Source organism: Bipolaris sorokiniana (genome assembly GCF_000338995.1).
Source record: "Bipolaris sorokiniana ND90Pr unplaced genomic scaffold COCSAscaffold_6, whole genome shotgun sequence".
In the NCBI taxonomy this organism is placed as follows: Eukaryota; Fungi; Ascomycota; class Dothideomycetes; order Pleosporales; family Pleosporaceae; genus Bipolaris; species Bipolaris sorokiniana.
Genome location: NW_006911900.1, coordinates 1370122 through 1390292, shown reverse-complemented (window position 1 = coordinate 1390292; position 20171 = coordinate 1370122). Strand labels below are relative to the sequence as shown.

General features: G+C 50.1%; 8 protein-coding genes across 8 annotated transcripts; 3 read left to right on the top strand and 5 right to left on the bottom strand.

Moving 5' to 3' along the window:
* Positions 1-170: 170 nt before the first annotated feature.
* On the bottom strand, positions 171-1477 carry COCSADRAFT_318167 (uncharacterized protein). The gene is made up of 2 exons (XM_007701417.1): positions 1293-1477; positions 171-1233 (listed from the first exon to the last, which is right to left on the bottom strand). Exon 2 carries the CDS (start codon positions 1128-1130, stop codon positions 435-437), a length of 696 nt encoding a protein of 231 aa, XP_007699607.1. The 5' UTR covers positions 1131-1233; positions 1293-1477; the 3' UTR covers positions 171-434.
* A 655-nt stretch (positions 1478-2132) lies between these two features.
* Positions 2133-2603, top strand: COCSADRAFT_318247 (uncharacterized protein). Its single transcript, XM_007701416.1, has one exon. The coding sequence runs from the start codon at positions 2304-2306 to the stop codon at positions 2565-2567; it is 264 nt and encodes an 87-aa protein (XP_007699606.1). The 5' UTR covers positions 2133-2303; the 3' UTR covers positions 2568-2603.
* A 666-nt stretch (positions 2604-3269) lies between these two features.
* COCSADRAFT_356444 (uncharacterized protein) lies at positions 3270-5453 on the bottom strand (the record flags this gene model as incomplete). The annotated part of the gene is made up of 5 exons (XM_007701415.1): positions 3270-3797; positions 3826-3838; positions 3859-4730; positions 4986-5056; positions 5114-5453. 5 exons carry the CDS (start codon positions 5451-5453, stop codon positions 3270-3272), a joined length of 1824 nt encoding a protein of 607 aa, XP_007699605.1.
* Positions 5454-5773: 320 nt separating this feature from the next.
* On the bottom strand, positions 5774-8115 carry COCSADRAFT_199306 (uncharacterized protein). Its single transcript, XM_007701414.1, has 2 exons — positions 7516-8115; positions 5774-7456 (listed from the first exon to the last, which is right to left on the bottom strand). The coding sequence occupies exons 1-2, from the start codon at positions 7968-7970 to the stop codon at positions 5986-5988; spliced, it is 1926 nt and encodes a 641-aa protein (XP_007699604.1). The 5' UTR covers positions 7971-8115; the 3' UTR covers positions 5774-5985.
* A 130-nt stretch (positions 8116-8245) lies between these two features.
* On the top strand, positions 8246-10249 carry COCSADRAFT_36454 (uncharacterized protein). Its single transcript, XM_007700981.1, has 2 exons — positions 8246-9153; positions 9267-10249. The coding sequence occupies exons 1-2, from the start codon at positions 8451-8453 to the stop codon at positions 10070-10072; spliced, it is 1509 nt and encodes a 502-aa protein (XP_007699171.1). The 5' UTR covers positions 8246-8450; the 3' UTR covers positions 10073-10249.
* COCSADRAFT_199303 (uncharacterized protein) lies at positions 10192-14649 on the bottom strand (the record flags this gene model as incomplete). The annotated part of the gene is made up of 4 exons (XM_007701413.1): positions 10192-11168; positions 11225-11258; positions 11308-11379; positions 12115-14649. Coding segments are annotated over 4 exons (3184 nt in total), but the record flags the coding sequence as incomplete, so codon positions are not given.
* Positions 14650-16347: 1698 nt separating this feature from the next.
* Positions 16348-17948, top strand: COCSADRAFT_88221 (uncharacterized protein; the record flags this gene model as incomplete). Its single annotated transcript, XM_007701412.1, has 2 exons — positions 16348-16428; positions 16683-17948. The coding sequence occupies 2 exons, from the start codon at positions 16348-16350 to the stop codon at positions 17946-17948; spliced, it is 1347 nt and encodes a 448-aa protein (XP_007699602.1).
* Positions 17949-19223: 1275 nt separating this feature from the next.
* On the bottom strand, positions 19224-20171 carry COCSADRAFT_36449 (uncharacterized protein). Its single transcript, XM_007700980.1, has one exon. The coding sequence runs from the start codon at positions 20139-20141 to the stop codon at positions 19299-19301; it is 843 nt and encodes a 280-aa protein (XP_007699170.1). The 5' UTR covers positions 20142-20171; the 3' UTR covers positions 19224-19298.

Here is a 20171-nt window from a genome sequence, read left to right as displayed (position 1 = left end):
TGGGCGACAGCGAAGCAAGTACAAGCGCCAATATGCTACTTGCTTCTTGTTTGGTTGCGGCTGTTTGGGGTTCGGGTAGGAGATGACATCCTGGGTTTTTTTGGGGCAGGTTGGGGGTGCGGTGAGCGGGTGGGAGAGGAGAGGAGAGGAAGGAATGGAAGTGTGTGGGTAGAAGCAGGTAGAGAGAAGGATCAGGTGAGATGAGAGGTGAATGTGGGGAGAAGGGTAAGGTGTGTAGGCAGGAAATGAGGTGATGCGTGGTGTTTTTGCTATCTTTCTCCCAAAGCATTAACATTTGAGATGGTATCGTCGATTACACGCCTTTAGAAGCCTCATTTTTTCTTGTTTTTTTTTGCCTTTTCAGCCGCGCGGGTAATGGGGCAGTATGCGGATTTTTGCTGGGTAAAAGAAGAAGAATAAGAAAAAACACGACATCATCCGGTGTTGATGGTCCATTGGCTGCGTCTCCAGCCTCTTGTCGAGACAGTGACGACGCCTTCACGGATAGTGTCGTTTTCTGGGCTGATGTTTGTGGGGATGCGGCGTGAATAGAGGATAGTCTCGAGTTCTTCGGGCCTTTTATCTGTAGGCGCTTCCGTTTTCATGCACTCTTCTGTGATTTCTGCGACTGCGATTGTTGGCAAGGGAACTGGAAAGTATGGTGCGTCGTATGGTCCGGGAAGACTCTGCGGCGGTGCTATCCATGGGTATATGGGTGAACGAGATGGTTCCAGAGTTTCCTGTTTGAGGGATTCAAGGTATTCGTTTTGGTTTTGTTCCATTGATGACTGATGAGCTGTGTCGTGTCTTTGTGCTTCCGGGTTGGTGTTCTCTTTCGAGTCCGCATCTGGATGCACCTGCTTTCTCGCAGACACATCCATCTCTCCACACTGGGACGAATCTTTTCGTTTTTTGACAACCAGTTTCTCTTGGCCCACGCCTGAGTCCTCCATCTTCTTATCAAAAAGCAACACGCTTTTTCTTCTTCTTCCCAGAATACGTGCGATTGATCGTAGGGTTATTGCAAACAATGAAACTAGCAAAACAGTGCTAAAAAGAGTCTGTGACTCAACAGCTGTGCGCCAGCCATCCAAGCAGCCAACCCCAGTAGATATAGGGAGTGGAGGCATCGGAACAGTGATGACGACGGTGCGACGGATATAGGCCTTGGCACGGTACTTCTAAGCAACTGACGAATTAACAAATATATAGATGCTGCAGACTGGGATAGCTCTAGATTACTTTGGTCAGTAGACTGGACAGCAGCAAGGCAGCCTTTTCATATGACATACCTCAGAAAAGGGATGGGGCAACTCGTTAGCATAAGCACTAGGACACGAAGCCTCCAGTCAATAGTATCGAGATCGAGTTTTACAAGACTCGTGGGCAGAAGCGTCCAGTCCGTTCCTGTACAACTTGCACCGGGGTCCTGGATGTTATCAATAAAAAGTGATATATGGGGCAGGATAAGAAGAAGCTGATATGATGATGCAAAAGACACGGGTATTATTGTTCCTGCATTTCGCTTCCTTCGACAACGATGCCATTGTGAATTACTTATTTACCTTTGACGGCGACATCAGCAAGCCCAGGTGACACTGAAACATGATGATTTTAAGATGCTAGCTCGCCGCGATCTGGTGGCACTGGCAAAGTGCCACACGCTAGGATGAAGCGAAAGCCCGGATAGAGGGCGAATCGAGTAAAAGGTACCAGACATGGTCAATCTCAGCTGTATCTTGCCGGCGGCAGGCGCAACATGACAGATGCTTCCAGGGAATCGGCTTAGGTTGGTGGGCGGTCTCAGCACGTCAACCACCGTACTTACAGCTTGGCAGCTCCTTGTTCAGCTGAAGTGCGCAATGGTGGCGTTCGTTGTGGCGCTGGCCGCTCGGCATTCCGCCGGATTGGCAGGGGTAACCCGGGTCGCATCTCTGCGTCAGGGAACAACGGCGAGCTGGCGCGGAACGCATTCGACCATAGCCTTCGTGTGCGATTTGGCGCAGCTACTGGTGCACTGTGGCGTAATCATCGAGGCACAAAGGGGGCGTGGTGCTGCCAAGACAATAGGTCCCGTGATGGATGCATTTCAGCTTGTGCGCAGGCGCCAACCGAAAGGCAACCCGCACCCATGTCGACATACCCTACCCATCCACCAACAGGTAAAACTGGTTATCAGACTGCAGCTTAACGCCCATGTATATACTTACACCAATCGCTTCATCGAAACAGCCGCCGTTTCCGCTCCATGTGGGGTTGTTTACAGCGATTTCGTGCAGCAAATGATTGCCTCTACCATGTGAATGGTAACTGTTAGCGACTCCGGCTTTGATGGCTTCCGCAATTCTACCCTCACCGATTTTAGTTTCTTGGGCGTCAATTTGTATCTCAATGTGGTTAACTCTTCTTGTACTCACGCTGTACAGATGCTGCCACAATTCGTCAAAGCGCTCGCGATCTTCGATTCCTTGTATTCCGCTGTAATATCGATCCTCATCTTGATCGCATACTTACAGATTTTAGTAGCTAGCCAGCAGGGACCTCGAGCGGTCTTGTGCAAAGGCTAGCTGGCATCCACGACTAGACTGTTCGGAATGTACTACGCGGTCAGCTAGATTTGCACGTTGACATTTCTCATTTGTTCATCAATCCGCGGCGTACACATCTTCATGTGCCTGTTGCTTGCTTTTTGAAAGCCACCCACCGGGATTCTGTCATGTTGAACCACGGAGTGTTGGAAATATCACAGCCATGTCTCAGTCCGAGTATAGCAGTCACTCATACCACAAAGGTGATATGCACACCTTTGTACAAGTGTGCATGCATCTAGAACCCTGCTCGCAGAAAAGGTGCAGTTTGTGTCGGCGATGTTGTCATGAGGCGAAAGATCTCCCTCCAGCTAGTCCACAGTCAACTCAACAGCAGGAACTCTATGTACTGTACCGGAAAATACCGTGATTCGTGGTCATGGCAAGTACACAGCCCGGCTCATTTAGGCAGTCTTGTCGTTGATATTAGTCCGCCTGAAACTCAGACGTAGCGTGCTTCTCCACGGCGATCCCGACGCCACACCAACACGTGATTCGCCTCACGCACAAAAACCTCGATATATATGCATTAGGTCAATCGCAAGGATGCCGGCTAGACTCTCGGTAGGGGGCTGAGATAATCTTCTGGTGGCAGATGATAGACAGTTAGACTATTGGAGGACACATTGCCCCTTTCGAATATTCAAATCAGAACCCGTTATAATTTTACGCCCCTTGTTTTCAGACTATTATAACAGGCTTTCGTGGCATGTTTCTAAGGATTCTCCTAACTTGCGTTCTTGTAGTATAGAAGAAACTGGTAGGTTGAAACCTGTTTTTTTCGGCTGACGAGTCTAGCACTAGATCAATGACCGCTTCATTCTCATGTGCAGTCTTCTTGGTGATTCCTATAATGGGCAACAATGTGAGCTGCTCGGGTACTTCTTCCATAGCCATATCAAAGAAAATCTCTTGCTCCGTGTCAGAGTCTGGAGGGATGGAGACAGAATCACTGCGATTCAAGTGCTGTAGAAAGACGTGCGTGATCCTCGCGGTCTTGGGTTTGGCGGAATGAAAAGGATTCTCAGTAACCCAGAGAATTGACGTAACTGGTCCAACGAGTCCTATAAATCCAGAATTGACCTGACCGAAGCGATAGACACTATCATAAGACATGCTTGCTTCTTCAAGTGTTACCGGGTAGTCGTTCGAATCGTAGTTATGCTGGCACCACGCAAACGATATCTTGTCTTGGATGGAGGCCCAGGACTATGTCGGAGCTATGTATTCTTCGTACCTTTTCGGATAGCCTAGCCATTTATATGAGTACCCTCCCTGAGGGGTCTCAGATATCCTGGGTTTCCATAAAAGATACACCGGCAGTGATGATTGCCACATACCTGCAAGATATTCGTCTCCAGGTTCGCCTGAACCGGAAACTGATATGCTATTTGCAATACCTGCCAGTGCTATAAGTTTGTCTTTGGAGTAGGTGAGACTTGACATTGAGTACAGTTCCATCACTGCATCCCAATCTCGAAATGCTGATGAGCTCTTCATTTGGGCATGGAGAGTAACTTCTCGCTTAATAATAGGCCGGAACATTATCTTGAGGCTATTCCGTATTCCTTCCATCATCGTTTCATATTTTGAGGCTTCTGAGATATACTCTATGGGCCAGCGTTCGTCCTTGGTCTCATCTCCAAGCTGTAGTTTCTTAATGCCGATCAGTGGATCTCCACACAAAGCGACAGGTAGTCTGTCATGGTAGGTTTCACATGCGGATAACTCTCGACATTCCCAAAAAACCTGCTCATGCCCAAAATGTAAAACACGGAGTGAAAGGATTCGTCCTTGTAGTACCCATACACGTCTGTTCAGTGGCTTTTCCGTAAGCTTTCTGGTACAGAGGCTAGGTGCTGGTACAACAAGGTACCTGGTTTTTCTTCCTCGGTGATTCGACCAACATATATCAAGTTCCGTCGGTACTACCTCCTGCGGATTTCTCTCGCAAAAGCATCCCTGAGAACTATCGCTTGCGCCTGTGGCAGCTATGTTAATGAAGGAGTACTGGTATACATTGCTCACGGAAGCAGCTTCACGGATCCGGTCGTCGCTATCGTCTTGAATTATGCATAAAGAATCAATGCAAAGATAGCACAAGCGGAACTTTCGGGCGATCTTGACTGCATCTCGGAATGTCTTTGGAAGTTTTTAGTAGGGAATGAGCTGCTTGGATTCCTCGATATTGTGTCTGGTTGTTCGAGGTAGTTGTACATTTGTACCCTAGCAGTGAGAGAGTGTGGTGTAGTTTTGTTTAGACCGAGAAACATCTTTTCCATTTACCAATCGAACAACGTCTTTTTCAAAGATGCCGACATCAAGCAATCGCGTGGGTGATCATTGTTCCGGGGGAGAAATATTGCATCGGGTGTGGTTCTGGGTACAGTCTCTTACCCAATGTTCAATCAGATCCCAAGTCTCTGGAGAGTCTGTAGATACTGAAGGCTCGTAATGGGCATAGCCGCCTTTGAAAATAGATTAGCTTTGATTCATACGGAAACCAAAAGATTGAGCCGACTCACCCTGAGGGTTCTCAATAATTCCAAAGTAAAACCGCAATCTGAAGCTCGCTGCAGTCTGTGATTGCAAGACCAATTCGAATGAGTGTTGCCAGCTTGCCGAGGATGTGTCTGATTGGCAATCAATGGGGAATAACGTTTCCGGAAGATCAGAAGAGTCAGAGTCCCTGTTGTATAGCCGACTAAACGCAAGCGCACATATACAACAAGCGATTTCAGCTGAACTTCTCAAAGATGAGAGTGATTGGTGATATGTAAGGTTTTTGTACCATCCAGTTACCCGTATTATATCTAGTATGCCCTTGCATGTTGTGCATAGTCCTTTGGGAACCGTGGAAATCATGTCGGGAGATGCAGTAATACGCTTTGTCGAAGGGCAAGTGTAGCAGTGAATATGGCACGACGTTGCCTAAGGAACTTGTGGGATTCGGCTATAACATGCAAAGTGACTGAGCAAGAATACCCCGCCCACGTCTCATATCACAGCCTCATTTCTCTTTGCTTCGCAAAAATCCTGCGCCCTCTTCACTGCTATGTCTTCAATATATGTGTCTAGCTCGTAATTGTTGGTCTTTGGTGGCTCCTCATCGACGTGGGAGGGAAACTGGGACACTGAAGTATGCATATCCTCTTAGTTCCTTGGTGTGATATCCATAAGTTCACGGGTTTACAGTACACATCGTTCTTATAAAGTGCCCACAGGATTTCTGGGAAAACACATGACACCAGTTCCAATATTATTGGCTGTAGCACATGACTAGGAGGTCCTTTGAGCGATGAATCAAGATTATCACGTAACAACCTTTTCTAGGCACACGAGAGTATGCGCGCACGACAGCCATCCTTGATACTTTGGCAGAGCTCCTGCAAAATGCTCAAAACTGAGCATCGAGCTGAAAGACTGGTCGGCCCTCCCTCCATTCATCAAAGTTCTTTTCTCCAGGCATCTCCCTGCCATCAGAAAGCTTGAGTCTTGGGAATGGTCTGGCCTCGCGGTTATAAGTGGGCTCTTTTTGGGCCAACTCTTCGTTGACTAGGACCAGAGCACCTGAATGCCAGCCTGCAGCACTGACCCGCAGAACGAAGTGCGCGCCGAGGCCATCTTCGCCCCCATCTTCATCCCAGACTTTGGCTTCTTGCTCAAACCACTCACTGACTTCTCCTTGTACGTTAGCATCATTAGCCCACATTTCTCTGCGTTCATTGCTTTCTTGAGCGTGTGCATCATCATGCACGGTTTGAGCGAGCCATTCATTCTTCCTTGCGTCGAACCAGATCTGGCGACCGGATGTGTAGGCATGCGGCAGCAGTTGCCCATTGGCATTGAACCTGTCGTACACAATACCGCGAGCCTTTCCGACTACACTGTCATCGTTTGAGCCCAGGCCCAGCGCCCCACAGGCTGTATTCTCCGTGCCATACGATGTAATCTTGCCATTTGCGTGGAGTGCAAGGTAGTGATAATCGCCAAAAGCGACTGAGATAACATCATTGTGCTGCAGAGCAGGTATCTTTTTCAAACCCGGTAGGTCTTTTTGCTCTGGATTCTCTTGTAGATGACGTATGCATGATTCGAGGTAGTTCTGGTCGCTGATTATGACCTCGCCGTCCTTGAAAATAGCGAAGCTGCGGAAAGAGCCTTGAACATCGACAGGAGCGCCTTTATCATGACACAGTTGACGTAGCTCAACAACTCTGTCTATCTCGTTCTTTTCTCCAAATCTTCCGCAAAACACCTTGCCTAAGTCTGTGGTAAACACGACAAAGTGCTCCAACATGATATAGTTCATCACTGCTCCCACCTCTTCGCTTAATTCTCTCTGTTCATCACTCTCGCGGGCGCCTTTGAGATGCTGATAGCTAGTCATCGGGACTTCTGCATGTTCCATGACGAGCATGGTGTCCGTGTCTTCGTCACCATGATCTCTTTCAACTGGATCCCATACGACTATGCCGATACCATTCACAAGGGCCGAACTTCGACTCCACCCTGCTACGACTTGTTTAATCTGTCCGAAAGTCGATTCGGTGCTCGACATCCCACGCAAAGAGAGCTCGTTGATTTGCAGGGTCGCAAATTTGACTTGCAGAGCGGGCTCTCTTGTGTCAAACCACGACCATAGCCTGCCACTGTCTGAAAGTGCTAGTATGTGTGCTCGACCCGAGGAGAATTGGCGAATGGCGACTGCCGGCTCTTCGTATTGAGCTTGGGTAGCATTGGTTGGGTAACCTTCTGGAAAACGGAGAGCGTGGAGGGGGCCGGTGCCGTAGGTGATTCTTTGGCCATCAAGGACTCCCGCAGTATGCAAAGAGCCCTTGGAGGTGAGAAGGGTTGTCGACCAGCCTCTGAATGCATGTGTCAGCACTTTGGACAGCCAAGCCAGCACGAGCGCTACAAAACGTACCCGCACTGCATGTCTGCAATGACGCCCAGATTTCGCGTGTTATCCATTTCTGTCGGATGTGCTTCCTTGGAGTTGTATCCGGTACGGCGGCCTGGTCGCATCAGATTTGTCCTTATATGGGACAAGTGAGGAAAGAAAGTAGTCTCAGGATGGGAAGCGTGCCCCAAACGGTTATGTCCATTCTGACCCCACGTGAAGACACGGCTCTGAGTGAGCAGCCGACGGTACATCTTCTGCCACCGGACACCGTCATGCTGGACGACTGGCTGATTAGGTACACGGAAAGTGGTGCGAGTGATGTAGCTCCAGTAGGCGGGGTCGAGTCGTATCGAAGGCTGCTGGAACGATTTGCATGTACTACATAGACTGAGAAAGCTCTTTGCATCTAGGTACGGGAACACTAGTACGAGGATATCGAGCGGGAGATCTGTGATGGATGTGACTCGTTCGGCCATGGTGGTGATGGCGGGGCCTTTTTGAGGCCTGTTACAAAGACGTACTCTTGTAGTCTGGGGATATGCTTCTGCTGTGTATAGGTCTGATAGGCAAGAGATAGGAAGGGTAGTATCAGTATAGGGGATACCTGAACTTGGTCTTGTTTGTGGTTGAATGGCCAATGACGCAACAAACACCTGCGGGGCTGAATGCGGGACATTTCCGTCTGGGCGCTAGTCCCGAACCGGTCACCAAACTTCTGACTCAGTTCACGACTCTATCAAATTTCCGCCTGCCCAGCGAGGCTTACCACTCCACGCATTCTACGGCTCCATCTTGCTATTTCGGGCCACAGAACTACCCACCAAGTTTGATAGCCCTCGGGAAGCCAGGTTCAAGAACGGGAGCGCAGACATACCCCCACCACACAACGCTGGCTTTCACCTGACTGGCCACCATCCAGACGCGAAGAGCAGCAACGACACAAGAGGCCCAACGCCATGTCTGAAGAACCAGCTACTATGCCTGCGCCGGTGCCAGCGCCAGACTCAACCGTCTCTGCGGCTGCACCAGCACCTGCCGAGGGTGCACCAGCGCCTGCAAATGGTGATGCTACAGACGGTCCTAAGAAACTCTCGCCAGCAGAATTGAAAAAACAAAAACAGGCCGAAAAGCAGGCCAAAAGAGCGCAGGCTAAGGCTGCAGGAGGTGCACCCAACCAACAGCAAGGGCCCCCGAAAGATGGCCAAAAGCAGCAGAAAGACTCGAAGCAAACATCAAAAGACGACAAGTCAAAGCCTCTCCCAGTACGGCGACGACCGTCGCAGCAGAATGTGCCGAACTCGAAAGAACCAGAGAAGAAATCGAAGAAAGACTTGAGTTCAAAGCAAACAGGCTTATTTTTTGGCCACCTGTACAGCCAGCCCAAGCAGCAGTCCCTTGTTGGAGCATCAAAAGATGTGCATCCGGCGGTCCTCGCACTTGGTCTTCAATACAGCAGCTACACCATCTGTGGTAGTACAGCGCGCATGGTAGCCATGCTTCTAGTGTTCAAGACGGTCATTGAAGCCTACCAGACGCCTCCAGGTAACAGCTTGGCTCGCCATCTTACCAGCCATCATCTCGGTCCCCAGATTGAGTTCTTGAAGAGCTGTAGACCACTCAGCATCAGCATGGGAAACGCCATCAGGTGGCTGAAGGACGGTAAGTCTGCGCTTTGTACTCTGCTCAGAAAAAAACATGGGAAGCAGAAAGTGCTATTGCCATGCCAATATCCTGCTAGAGCGTTCGGACCCAGTATGCTGATTCATTCGCAGTCATTATCAAAATAGATCCATCGACCCCTGAGAACGAGGCTAAGCGCGATCTCATTGAGGAGATTGACATCTTCATTCGTGAACGTGTCACAGCTGCGGACAGACTCATCCGCGACCTTGCAGCTACCAAAATCCAAGCAGGCGACGTAATCCTGGTTTATGCAGCCTCTTCTATTGTTGAGCAAACCATAATACATGCTCACGAATCCGGCATCCCGTTCACGGTCATTGTAGTCGATTCGAAGCCACTCTTCGAAGGAAAGCAATTGGCACGGAAGCTTGCAAACCGTGGCATCACTGTTCGCTACTATCTCGTCACTGGAGCCTCGCACGCTGTAAAGGATGCCACTAAGGTCTTTCTGGGAGCCCATGCCATGATGTCCAACGGCCGTCTCTACTCGCGCGTCGGTACAGCCCTAATCTCCATGCTCGCCTACTCGCACTCCATCCCCGTCATCGTCCTCTGCCAATCAGTCAAATTCACAGAGAAAGTCGCTCTAGACTCTATCGTAGGAAACGAGGTCGCCCCCGCCGAAGAAATGCTCTCCGAGGCCGAGCGTCGTGCTCTCCTTCCTCTCAAATCCCGTCTTCCCTCGTCCAAAAATGATGACAAAACGGGCTCCGAAGATGCGCCCGCAGACACCACCGATGTCCTGAAATGGATCGAAGAAGCAAAAAACCTGCATCATCTCCAGGTTCTCTACGACGTTACTCCCGCACAGTACATCAACATGGTTATCACCGAATACGGGAGCTTGCCGCCCAGTTCGGTCCCCGTCGTCCACCGCCTGAGTACGAACATATAAACTCCCGCCCAGCGTATTCATTTTTTTTGTTATTGTTCAAGAGTACAGTTTTTTTTCAGGAAGCCAAGTACTAACACCCGGTGTTTCAGGAACTGAAGAGCAGGAGATTACGCCTTCCAAGAAGGGTATACGCCAGGCTACTGGGTGGTAAAAGGGACGGTTGGAAAAGGCTTGCTTGGATATATATCCTTTCGTCTCGGGGAATAGCCAAATGCGGAGTTTTTCTAGCGTATAGAGAAGCTGGCTTTCTGTCAAGCTGAATTAAGACGGTAGATAAGATGGGTTCCCTCTTGCTCATAATTTCAGACTATGGCTTGCTGCTCAATCCCGCTTGAATTGTGTTTACTTCTTTAGCATCTCAGATCGCATTTACATGCAAGTCCTCGGGGTGATACAGGAAGTCGGAAATGCACATGATAAGTCGGCCAAAGATTACCATCAATCTCGCACTCTTACATATCTACATTTCTCTTCTGGAATTTGTTTTCTTCGCATTTTGCATACACATTGAAGATTTGAGCATACACATTGTTTGCTCGCCCCTGCCAGATCACTACGACTTATCCTTCAACGCCCGAAGCGCCCCCATAACATCAACCGGCGCCGTCTTACCAGTAACCTTCTGAAGCTCCGGGTCCGTAACACGCATGAAAACATTATGCTGTTTCTCATCGCCAATCGTAAATTTGCCCTGCGTCTCCTTGTTCTCTTGCGAAAAGGTGTCAAGCTTCTTGATGGCATCGTTGTTAAGCACAGTCTTGGCAAATTTTACGTTACCCTTTGTGTACTCGTGTCCGGGGAAGACTTTGGTGTCATCTGGGAGGGCGGCAAGTGTTTCATTCAAGGCTTTGTACATTTGTTCAGGGGTTCCTTCGAAGAAGCGGCCGCATCCGCCGATGAACAGTGTGTCTCCTGTGAAGACAGCACGGTCGTTGCCGTCTTCGAAGTAGAAGCAGATGCTGTCTTGGGTATGGCATGGTGTGTGTAGTGCCTTGACGTTGATGGAGCCAAGGTTGAAGGTGTCGTTATGGCCAGGCGTGGTTGAGACTTTTTTGCAGTCGCGTCCGCCAATTACCGGCACGTTGAAAGCTTCAAGCTAAGATACGAGTCAGGGTTAACAATCCAGATTAAGCGATGTTCATTTAGTCTCACGATTTCAGTGTTGCCTCCGGCATGATCATCGTGACTTTTGAAAAAGATCAGTACAGTTCAGTTTAACAAAAGGGAAGACTAACTGATGTGTGTTGATGATCTTTGTCAGTTTGAGGCCTCCAGTAGTGGTCTGCTCTTTCAAAACAGGTAGCACCCTATGTTGTAGTTAGCAAGGTCAACGATTCCGGTTGTTCCTGTTTGGTGTACTCTGAGGGGTTTGCCGGATCGATGATCACAGCCTCCTTGGTCTTATCATCAGACACTAGATAGGCATAGTTGTTGCCCGTACCCTCCCCTAAGGAACACGTAAGCAGAAAGACTGATGAAGCTTTCCATCAAGGTGCTCTTACACATGGGAATCGATTGAATATGCATGGCGCGGGAAGTCACGGATGAACGCTGCTTGGCGTTAGCCTGGAGATCAACACATGGAAACTGATGAGTCTATTTACTTTTGCAATAGGTCGAACAAACGATGATAAAGAACCTCTCTTGATTGAAGCGGCGAGAAAGCTCATATGGACGATGGTAAGATTGGTGGAATGTAGGAGTCATGCAATTGGAAGTGTAATGACGTGTTCGCCCTCTATCGATAAGAACGTCACGTGGAAAGAGCTCCATCTGGAAGTCACATACCGTTCCCAAGACTCATTGCACATACTCGTGTTTCTCATCAAATCCTCCAATCACAACAGTCGGACTACACATATGATTTCTTTGGCTCACATCACCGTGGTGCGAAAGGGTCTTATGGTTGATACATGCATTCATGTCTTATTTACACTATTACCACACCTAGAAAAGAAACCCAATCGTACGCCATAGCCATGCTCATACATTCGTGAAAATCATTCCGCATTATAACATCCCATCATAGGAGCGACTTCAGCCTCTTCTGTAGCTCAGGCTGAGCTGTTGATCCTTCACCACGCAGACGGCGCTCTTGTGGATCATGCAAGGGATCGCGAGTCACTGTGGCTTTGATCTTCTTGCCAAAGTACTCGATCTCCACTGACGCTCCTTCACTAATGTTGCTTGGAAGCCATGCGTATGCCACAGGCTTCCGGACAGTGTAACCGAAAGCTGCACTAGTGACATAGCCAGCTCTTTGACCCTCGACAAAGACTGGCTCTTTGCCCAGCACCATTGATCGACCATCGTCAACGGTAAGACACTTGAGCCGACGAGGAGCAGCCTTCTTCGAAAGTCTCTCCAAAGCAGATTTTCCGACGTATTCTGCCTTCTTATCCAGCTGTATCGCATATGTTACTCCAGCTTCCCAAGGGTTGTGTTCAGAATTCATATCGGATCCTGACGCTCGGATGCCCTTCTCGATTCGTAGACCATTGAACGCCGCGCGGCCGGCGGCGATGAGTCCATGAGGCCTGCCTGCCTGCCACAACAGATCCCAAAGACGCAGACCAAAGTCAGGCGTGGTCTGGATCTCCCATCCATACTCTCCTACAAAAGACTTCCGGAACATAGTGACAGGAATGCCTGCTATGCTGGTCTTCTTGACTCCCATATAAGGTAGCCCTTTGTTGCTGAAGTCATCTGAGCTGATTGTTTGAATGACATCTCGAGCCCTGGGGCCCCAAAGACCAAGACAACAGGTGCTGCCTGTAATGTCTCGCACTTGAACCCATTTGCCGGGTGTGTGCTTTTCCTGACGGCGACCCTCACGTATGAGGTATGCAAGGTCGGTCGCAGTGTTGGCGCCCACCTGGAATAGATCTTCTTCAATCCTGGATACAAAAAGGTCGCTCAAGACACCGCCATGAGCGTTAACGAGCAAGGTATGAACGATACTGCCAGGTTGTGCGGAGACGTCGCTAGTTATAAGTCTTTGGAGCAGGTGAACTGCACCAGGTCCAGATACCTCGAAACGGTGAAAGGTCGTCATATCATATAATGCTACAGCATTTCGTGTCTTCCACGCTTCGGCGGCAGCAATTGGCGAATAGAACTTGGATGACCAGGCGTCGCGGTCGACTGGCTTCCACTCGTCTGGCAAAGTTTGTACCAATCCAGCGTTCGCCTCATACCAGTGTGGACGCTCCCAACCTCCAATTTCGAGGAAGAACGCTCCCTGTTCCTTCTGTCGGGCGTAGAAAGGGCTAACTCGGAGGTTTCGAGGGCTCTCTTTTGGTGCGAGAGGGTGGATAATGTCGTAAATCTCAACAAAGTTCTGCTGCGAAGTTTCGCTAACGTACTCTGGGCTAAGCTGAACTTCTTCAAAACGTGTTAGCTCACACTCGGAGATGTCGACAGTTGAGCGACCCTCTGTTAATGTCTCTGCAACAGCCCGAGCCACGCCAGCCGAGTGGGTGACCCAAACAGCTTCGGCGACCCAGAAGTTGTCAAGGTTAGGAGCTTGTCCAACCACAGATCCGCCATCAGGTGTGAAAGAAAAGATTCCGTTGAAACCGTCTACGATCTCAGTCTGGCGCAGAGCGGGAAGTAATTCTTTGGTGGCTTGCCAAGCTGGCTCAAAGTCCTCAGGCGTAAAGTCTAGTCGAGATGGCATACTCTTCTCATCGACATGCTTAGGAGTGACACCCAACTCAGAAGCTTTGACAGGCATTGGGCGATGGCCGTAGTAGCCAATGCCAAATTGCTCTCCATGCTCTCGATAGTATAGGTCCTGGTCTTGGTGTCGCAGAATCGGGTATTCAGCGTTCATGGCATTGATCTTTCTGTTGACTTCACGGTTCTCGAGACCGGGAACAGGTGTTGTCTTTGCGTACTGGTGGCCGAGAGGAAGGAGCGGGACCTTGAGACCGATCATAGCGCCAATCTCTACACCCCAAAATCCTGCGCATGAAACGACTATGTCTGCTGGGATTGAACCGTTGTTTGTTGTAACACCGGTTACTTGACCATTTGCTTGCTCGATACCCGTAACTAGAGTATGTTCAAGGTACTTGACGCCGGCATTGCGTGTATTCTCAATGAGAATTTGTGTTGCGCGAGCTGCCAATGCGAGGCCGTCGCTTGGAATGTGTAGACCACCAAGGACAATGTCCTTGTTCAGAAGAGGATACTTCTCAAGGCACTCTTCAGGAGTGATCAAGCGGGCCTCTATGCCCCAAGACTGTGCATATCCATGCTTGCGCTTGAGCTCTTCCAAACGCTCGGGTGTAGTCGCAACTTCCAGGCCACCCAATTGGTTGAAGCAGTTCTGTCCATCCTTCTCCAGGGCTGATAGCTTTTCGACTGTGTATTTTGCGAGCAGTGTCATTGTTTTCGAAGGGTTCGTTTGGAAGACCAGGCCGGGGGCATGTGATGTTGAACCACCCGGCATACTCAGAGGGCCCTGCTCGACAACGGTGATGTCCTTCCATCCTCGTGAGACCAGCTCATCGGCCAGGTTGGTGCCGACGATTCCGGCACCGATAATGACAACACGCTGAGAAGTCGCCATTGCCAAAGAATAGAGGGAAATTGATGATTGACTGGCTTCCATGAGCCGTAGGAAGCGCTGCTCTCTTAAGACTACTCATGCTGGCGATAACGGACCATGCTGCGAATGCTTCCCCATCACAGAAGCCGAGACTAAGCGTGATCCAGAACTTCAATTGGAAAAACATCTCGCGTGATGATTCGAGCGGTAAGTGCTGGATCCAATCCGTCCGTCGCCCCGCATGCGGTCCTGACGACATTGGTGGGGAAGATGCCAGTCGTGGATGTAGGGTCCTGATGTCCATACTGGGCCTAGTGCCATATCTGCTGGGCAAGAAGAGGCAAGCCGTGGCGACACTACATAGCTTGCAGCAACCCCCGCCTCGCGCGTGCGCAACACCATCCGACTCTTCCTACACTCGACACCCTGCAGCATTTCTGTCTGTTACCACGCCAGGTAAGTCATATCATAGTATGTTGAGCTTAGTATGCTCTTCCCCCCAGCGAGACTTCTCGCCCCTTTTGTCCTGCCGAGCAGTGACAACGAATGCAACCTGCTGCAATCCAACTATTCGAACTCAAACAATCACTTGCTGTAAGCATTGAGAGTGATTGTACGCCATCAAGTCTCACAAAGATGCATTCCACTCATCCACTGCGACAAGCCCGGACATCCCACTATTCCACCAACAGCCTAGCGACAATACCTCCTTCAGATACCTATTCACACGGGGGCTATTCGAACGTGCCAATCCGCCCTGAACAGCCCTTGCAAAGCATCTTGCCTAAGACGAAGCAGTATGCAGAGCCCATAGAACAAACGAGCCGTTGCCATGGCCTGTAACGCACTCTCCTCGTCTGGAGCAAGCCCATACCGAGCTCACGGCTCTGTCCCCCAATTGCCTTGAGCGCGAAGAAGCGCCTTAAATAATCCCTGGGACACACTGGAACTGCGGAATCACTGTAATTCAGTTCGCAGACCATCTCGGCGCCCATTAGGTGGAGATGACGAGACATGACATGTCACTGCGCTGTCTGCGCCTGTCCGGCAGGCTCACGACTACGGTTGCCGAAAACACTCAAAGCCTCCCGAAACTTCTACGCACAGGGTGATGAGGGGTAACATCACATTGCTTGTTGCGCTGGCTCTCGACTCGAGCACATAGCGTTTTTCTAGGCGAGTCACGCCTCATTATTCGCACCTACTAAGCGCTTCGTTCTATCTTTTTTGACTCACTGACAATACGCACCACACTAGCTGAGTGGTCGTTATTCACTGAGGATTGGCGTCCGTTTGCCTCAGGTTGGGCGCCCGCAGACCTCCCTCCTGATATCGCTATCTATCGCGATAGGCGTCGATTTGACCACCTCATCACCACAGCTAGCCTATCTAAAGAACTACATATCGGACTTCCAACCTCAGCAGACTTTTCGATAAGAGTGCGATAACCATTAGGAAATGCCGCCGCAATAGCTCCGGCAATTATGGTGTTGGCTCAACGGTCAAGCTTTGGGCTGGCGTCTGATGTCCGCTTTTGGAAATCAGATCCATCCAAGCCCGTGCCAACAAGAGGGGCACAGACGAGAACGGTCTTTGCATTTTGTCACCATGATCTTGTCATGCGTCGTCAATGCAGATTATCCTGGGGTAATACACCGTTGTCCACTAGCAAGGACCAGCAGGGTTCTAGCCCACTGTCTAGAATAGTAGAATGATCACGATGGCGGATGGTGCGGTTGCGGAGAGGGCTGGTAAATCATCTACCAGCGTGGCGCCTGAGGGTCACCTGCGGTCTGATTACGTCCACTCACCCCACTGGCTATCGCCTCCCGGGAGCGAATGGAAGCTATAACCCCATACGGACTTAGTATATGGTTTCAGTTGATGCATTTGAGGAGATAGTGAGTTTAGACAGAAAGTATAATAATACTGCAGACATCCATCAGATTGACCTTCATCTTCTTCAGCAGACTTGACCAGTTCTCAGACATTACTGTCATTCACTTCATTTGAAAACACTGCTAGATATCCACAATATCTTATCTACCAGTACAGTATCCCAACATGGTCGGGGGACTCCTGAGTTATCTAGGCTTTGGCGGCGCAGCCGCCCAGACCCAACCCGAAAATGAGCCCGTACGAGCCCTTCCTGCGAACTGGTACACTTCAGAAGAGATGTATCAGCTTGAGAGACGCGCTATCTTCACAAGGAGATGGCTCATCCTCACCCACAAGTCAAGACTTGCCAACCCTGGCGACTTCCTTCGCTACAACATTGCCAACTACGACGTTGTCGTTTCCAAAGACCGATCGGGCGAAATCAATGCATTCCACAATGTGTGTAGACACCGCGCATACCCTGTCGTCGAAAAGGACGGAGGTAACGCAAAGATCTTCTCTTGCAAGTACCATGGCTGGTCGTACGGCCTGAACGGCAATCTAGCCAAGGCTCCCGGCTACCAAGAGCTTCAGAATTTCGACAAGGCTAAGAATGGCCTATTCCCTATCCACACACGCATTGACCGCAACGGTTTCGTCTGGATCAACATGGACTCAAAGAAGGTGCCAGAGGTATCATGGGAATCACAGTTTGACCATGTCGACGAGCAAACCCGCTTCGATCAGTTCAACTTTGACGACTACGAGTTCGACCACACATGGAACCTCGAAGGCCCCTTCAACTGGAAGATTCTTGCAGACAACTTCAACGAGTGCTACCACTGCAAGAGCACCCACCCCGACCTAACCACCGGACTCGTCGATCTCGAGAGCTACGACGTCTACTGCAAGGCCGACCACATCCAACATGACCCCAAGACGCCGCAATACCGCAAGGATCTCGGACAAGAGATTTGCTCCACATACTGCTTCCCCAACGCCTCCTTCACAGTCACACAACACTTCCTCTTCATGCAAAAGTTCATGCCCAAGTCGCCCACCGAGTCCGTCATGTACTACGAAGTCTGGCGCAACAAGCACTCCTCCGAAGAAGACTTCCTCCTCATCAGTGACACCTACAAGCGTGTCATGGGCGAAGACAAGGTGCTCTGCGAGCGCGCGCAAAAGAACATCGAAGCCGGCATCTTCATCAACGGCGAGTTGCACCCCCGCATGGAGAAGGGCCCCCTCTTCTTCCAGAAGCGCTGCCGCGAAATCGTCATGGAGCACGGCATGCGCGAGAAGAAGGCTGGCCACAAGATCTGGCCCGCCAAGCAGCAGCTCGACTCCGAGGCTGGGTCTCAACTCACAAAGGAAATGGAAGATTTCTGTGAGGGCCTCTCGTGCGGCACCGACAACGAGAAGAGCGATCTCGCTTGGTAGTGAAAAATTCTTTTAGACACACAAAACTTGTTGATGATGATTGAACGACTACCTTGGGGTTAATAGCATGGTATATTGGTGTTCTCTGGCGCGTGGTTGGGGGCTGAAGTACTAGAGTCTTAGAACTCGTACTTGTTATCTCGGAGCTTTTTTGTTTGTCTGGAGAAGGGGGGAAGGGAAACAGGCACACTTTTTTCTTATTAATGATTCTTCTTAGCGATTTCTCTTGTTTGTTGTTTGATAGCGCATTCGTCCTTTTTTTCCCCTACTACCCTCCATCTAGATGAGAGAGAAATGAAACTTCGTTGCTATCTTCACTATACTCTTCGCCACATCCTCCTCGTTTTGGCTTCTTTTTTGCTTTTTCGGGGGGCGCAGAGAGCGCTCCAGACTCCCCCATCGCCCCCTCGTCCCCTTAGCTTTTAGCCGCTCTCTCGCTCGCAGTAGCAGCAACGGAGGGGGAGGGGAACTGGGCCTTTCCCTGCCAGCATAACAGAGCTCGGGGGGTGGGGGATGGCGTAAACCCCGGTAAAAACCCAGTTCCCTTCCCCCCTCGTGTCCATGCACCCCCCATTTCCATGGAAAGACGCCCTTGCATGGCCTTTTGCCCCTCCCCCCTCGCCCCGTACCAGAATCTGAGCGCCAGGTTCCGTTAACGGACGCAGACGCAGGACCTGAGATAATGGCCAAGGGAAAATGTGGGGTTCGACCCAGACTGCGATTTCGGTCCTAATTGGGAAAGTCTGTGCATCGGCCAATCGGATGTCAGAGATACTGGTTGATTGGCGGTCGTTGGGAGACAGCGCGGTTTTTTTGTGGAGGATGCGCGATGGGCGATAGCTGATCTTTTTGTGATGTGGGATTTTTCTTGGTTGGAAATTACGGGCTATGACATCTACATGTTTACATGTGTGCGCGCCTGTGTTTGGTTTGGTTTGGTGGATGCTGTGGAGAGAGCTGTCACGTGAGTGGATGGATGTCACATGGTTCTTGAGCTGTTGTGCTCCGTAGGGGTATTGGAAGGAATTCTTACGTATGTATCGTGATCGTCTTGGACATGTACACGTGACATTCTTCTATTACGCCTACGTCAATTTTACACAGTCACGTGGAGAGGTATCGTAGAAGTGTGGTCTTCTCCTGTGGTATAGCCGTGACTTCTGCCTACTAGCATTTCCTTCCTTGGCTGTAGATGGCCAACTCGCGCAGTTACTTCTGAGCTTTTTGGAGATTCTACCAGAGTCTCTATTGGGAGACTTAGATACATGTCAAGCCTGGTGGCTTGACTGTTAGCATCGTTGGACAAATCTCCACATTGACATGCTTCGCCATGTTGACCTATAGTTACAACTAATAACGACGAACGTATCCACCATAACCACCCCATCCGCCCCACGCTCTGCCCCTGGCAGCACCCCTTCCAATCTTCGTCGCTTCGTCATTCCACCTTTTACTTGCATTGCCGCGTAATCTAGGTCTCTGCTTGTAACCACCATTCCGGTACGTCCCGTCGTTATGATACTCGAACTCAATCTCTTTGCCGCGTTTGTCTGGCGCGTCAAACCTGTCCAGCCAGCGATTGAGGTGCACGCGACTATCTTTTGCACCTGCTGAATAAGAAAGAATGATTCGTATCTTGCGCTTTGGTTTTCTGTCATCGTCGTCTACCTCATCAGCAGTAGGTCCGTGGGTGCTAAGCCTCGCTAGCTGTGCCTGGGACAAGCGATTCAGGAACGTGACGACATGCGCAAAGTTGTGATTGCGGACGGTGGCCGTGATGACGTGAGCGTGGAAGAGGACCGCATCCAGAAACTCCTCCGAGATCTGGTTGTTGACCCCTACGAGGCCGCATCGTGTAACAATGTTGTTGCCGCGCCCAGTTTTGAGCGTTGATGATTCGTCTTGTTCCAGAACGTGCTTGTAGATCTCATCTCTCAGCTCCCTTGGAAGCGCAAGGAACGGAGGTAGGGTGTCGTATCGCTGTGACCGTACGGGTTTGGTGTCTGTGATAACTTGATTGACTTTTGCATGCTCATGCTTCGGGATACAAGGTTCCGTGTTAGGGGATATATTGGCTTTACGGGCGCGCTTCCGGGGTGGTGGCGCAATGTCCTTAGTGGTGTTCGGGATCAGCGCGGCAGCTTGCTCGTTCTGTTTGCGTTTCGAACGTCTCAAGGGTAGTGTTGTCGTCATGGCCACAATTGGACTTGATTCTTTACTTTT

Excerpts from the sequence above, each read along its gene's own strand:
- COCSADRAFT_36449 (XM_007700980.1), bottom strand. The coding sequence starts at position 20,141 with ATGACGACAACACTACCCTTGAGACGTTCGAAACGCAAACAGAACGAG.
- COCSADRAFT_36454 (XM_007700981.1), top strand. The coding sequence starts at position 8,451 with ATGTCTGAAGAACCAGCTACTATGCCTGCGCCGGTGCCAGCGCCAGAC. Across the intron at positions 9,154-9,266 it reads CATCAGGTGGCTGAAGGACG|TCATTATCAAAATAGATCCA; the intron begins GTAAGTCTGCGC and ends ATTCATTCGCAG.
- COCSADRAFT_318167 (XM_007701417.1), bottom strand. The coding sequence starts at position 1,130 with ATGCCTCCACTCCCTATATCTACTGGGGTTGGCTGCTTGGATGGCTGG.
- COCSADRAFT_199306 (XM_007701414.1), bottom strand. The coding sequence starts at position 7,970 with ATGGCCGAACGAGTCACATCCATCACAGATCTCCCGCTCGATATCCTC. Across the intron at positions 7,457-7,515 it reads ATTGCAGACATGCAGTGCGG|AGGCTGGTCGACAACCCTTC; the intron begins GTACGTTTTGTA and ends ACATGCATTCAG.
- COCSADRAFT_318247 (XM_007701416.1), top strand. The coding sequence starts at position 2,304 with ATGGTAACTGTTAGCGACTCCGGCTTTGATGGCTTCCGCAATTCTACC.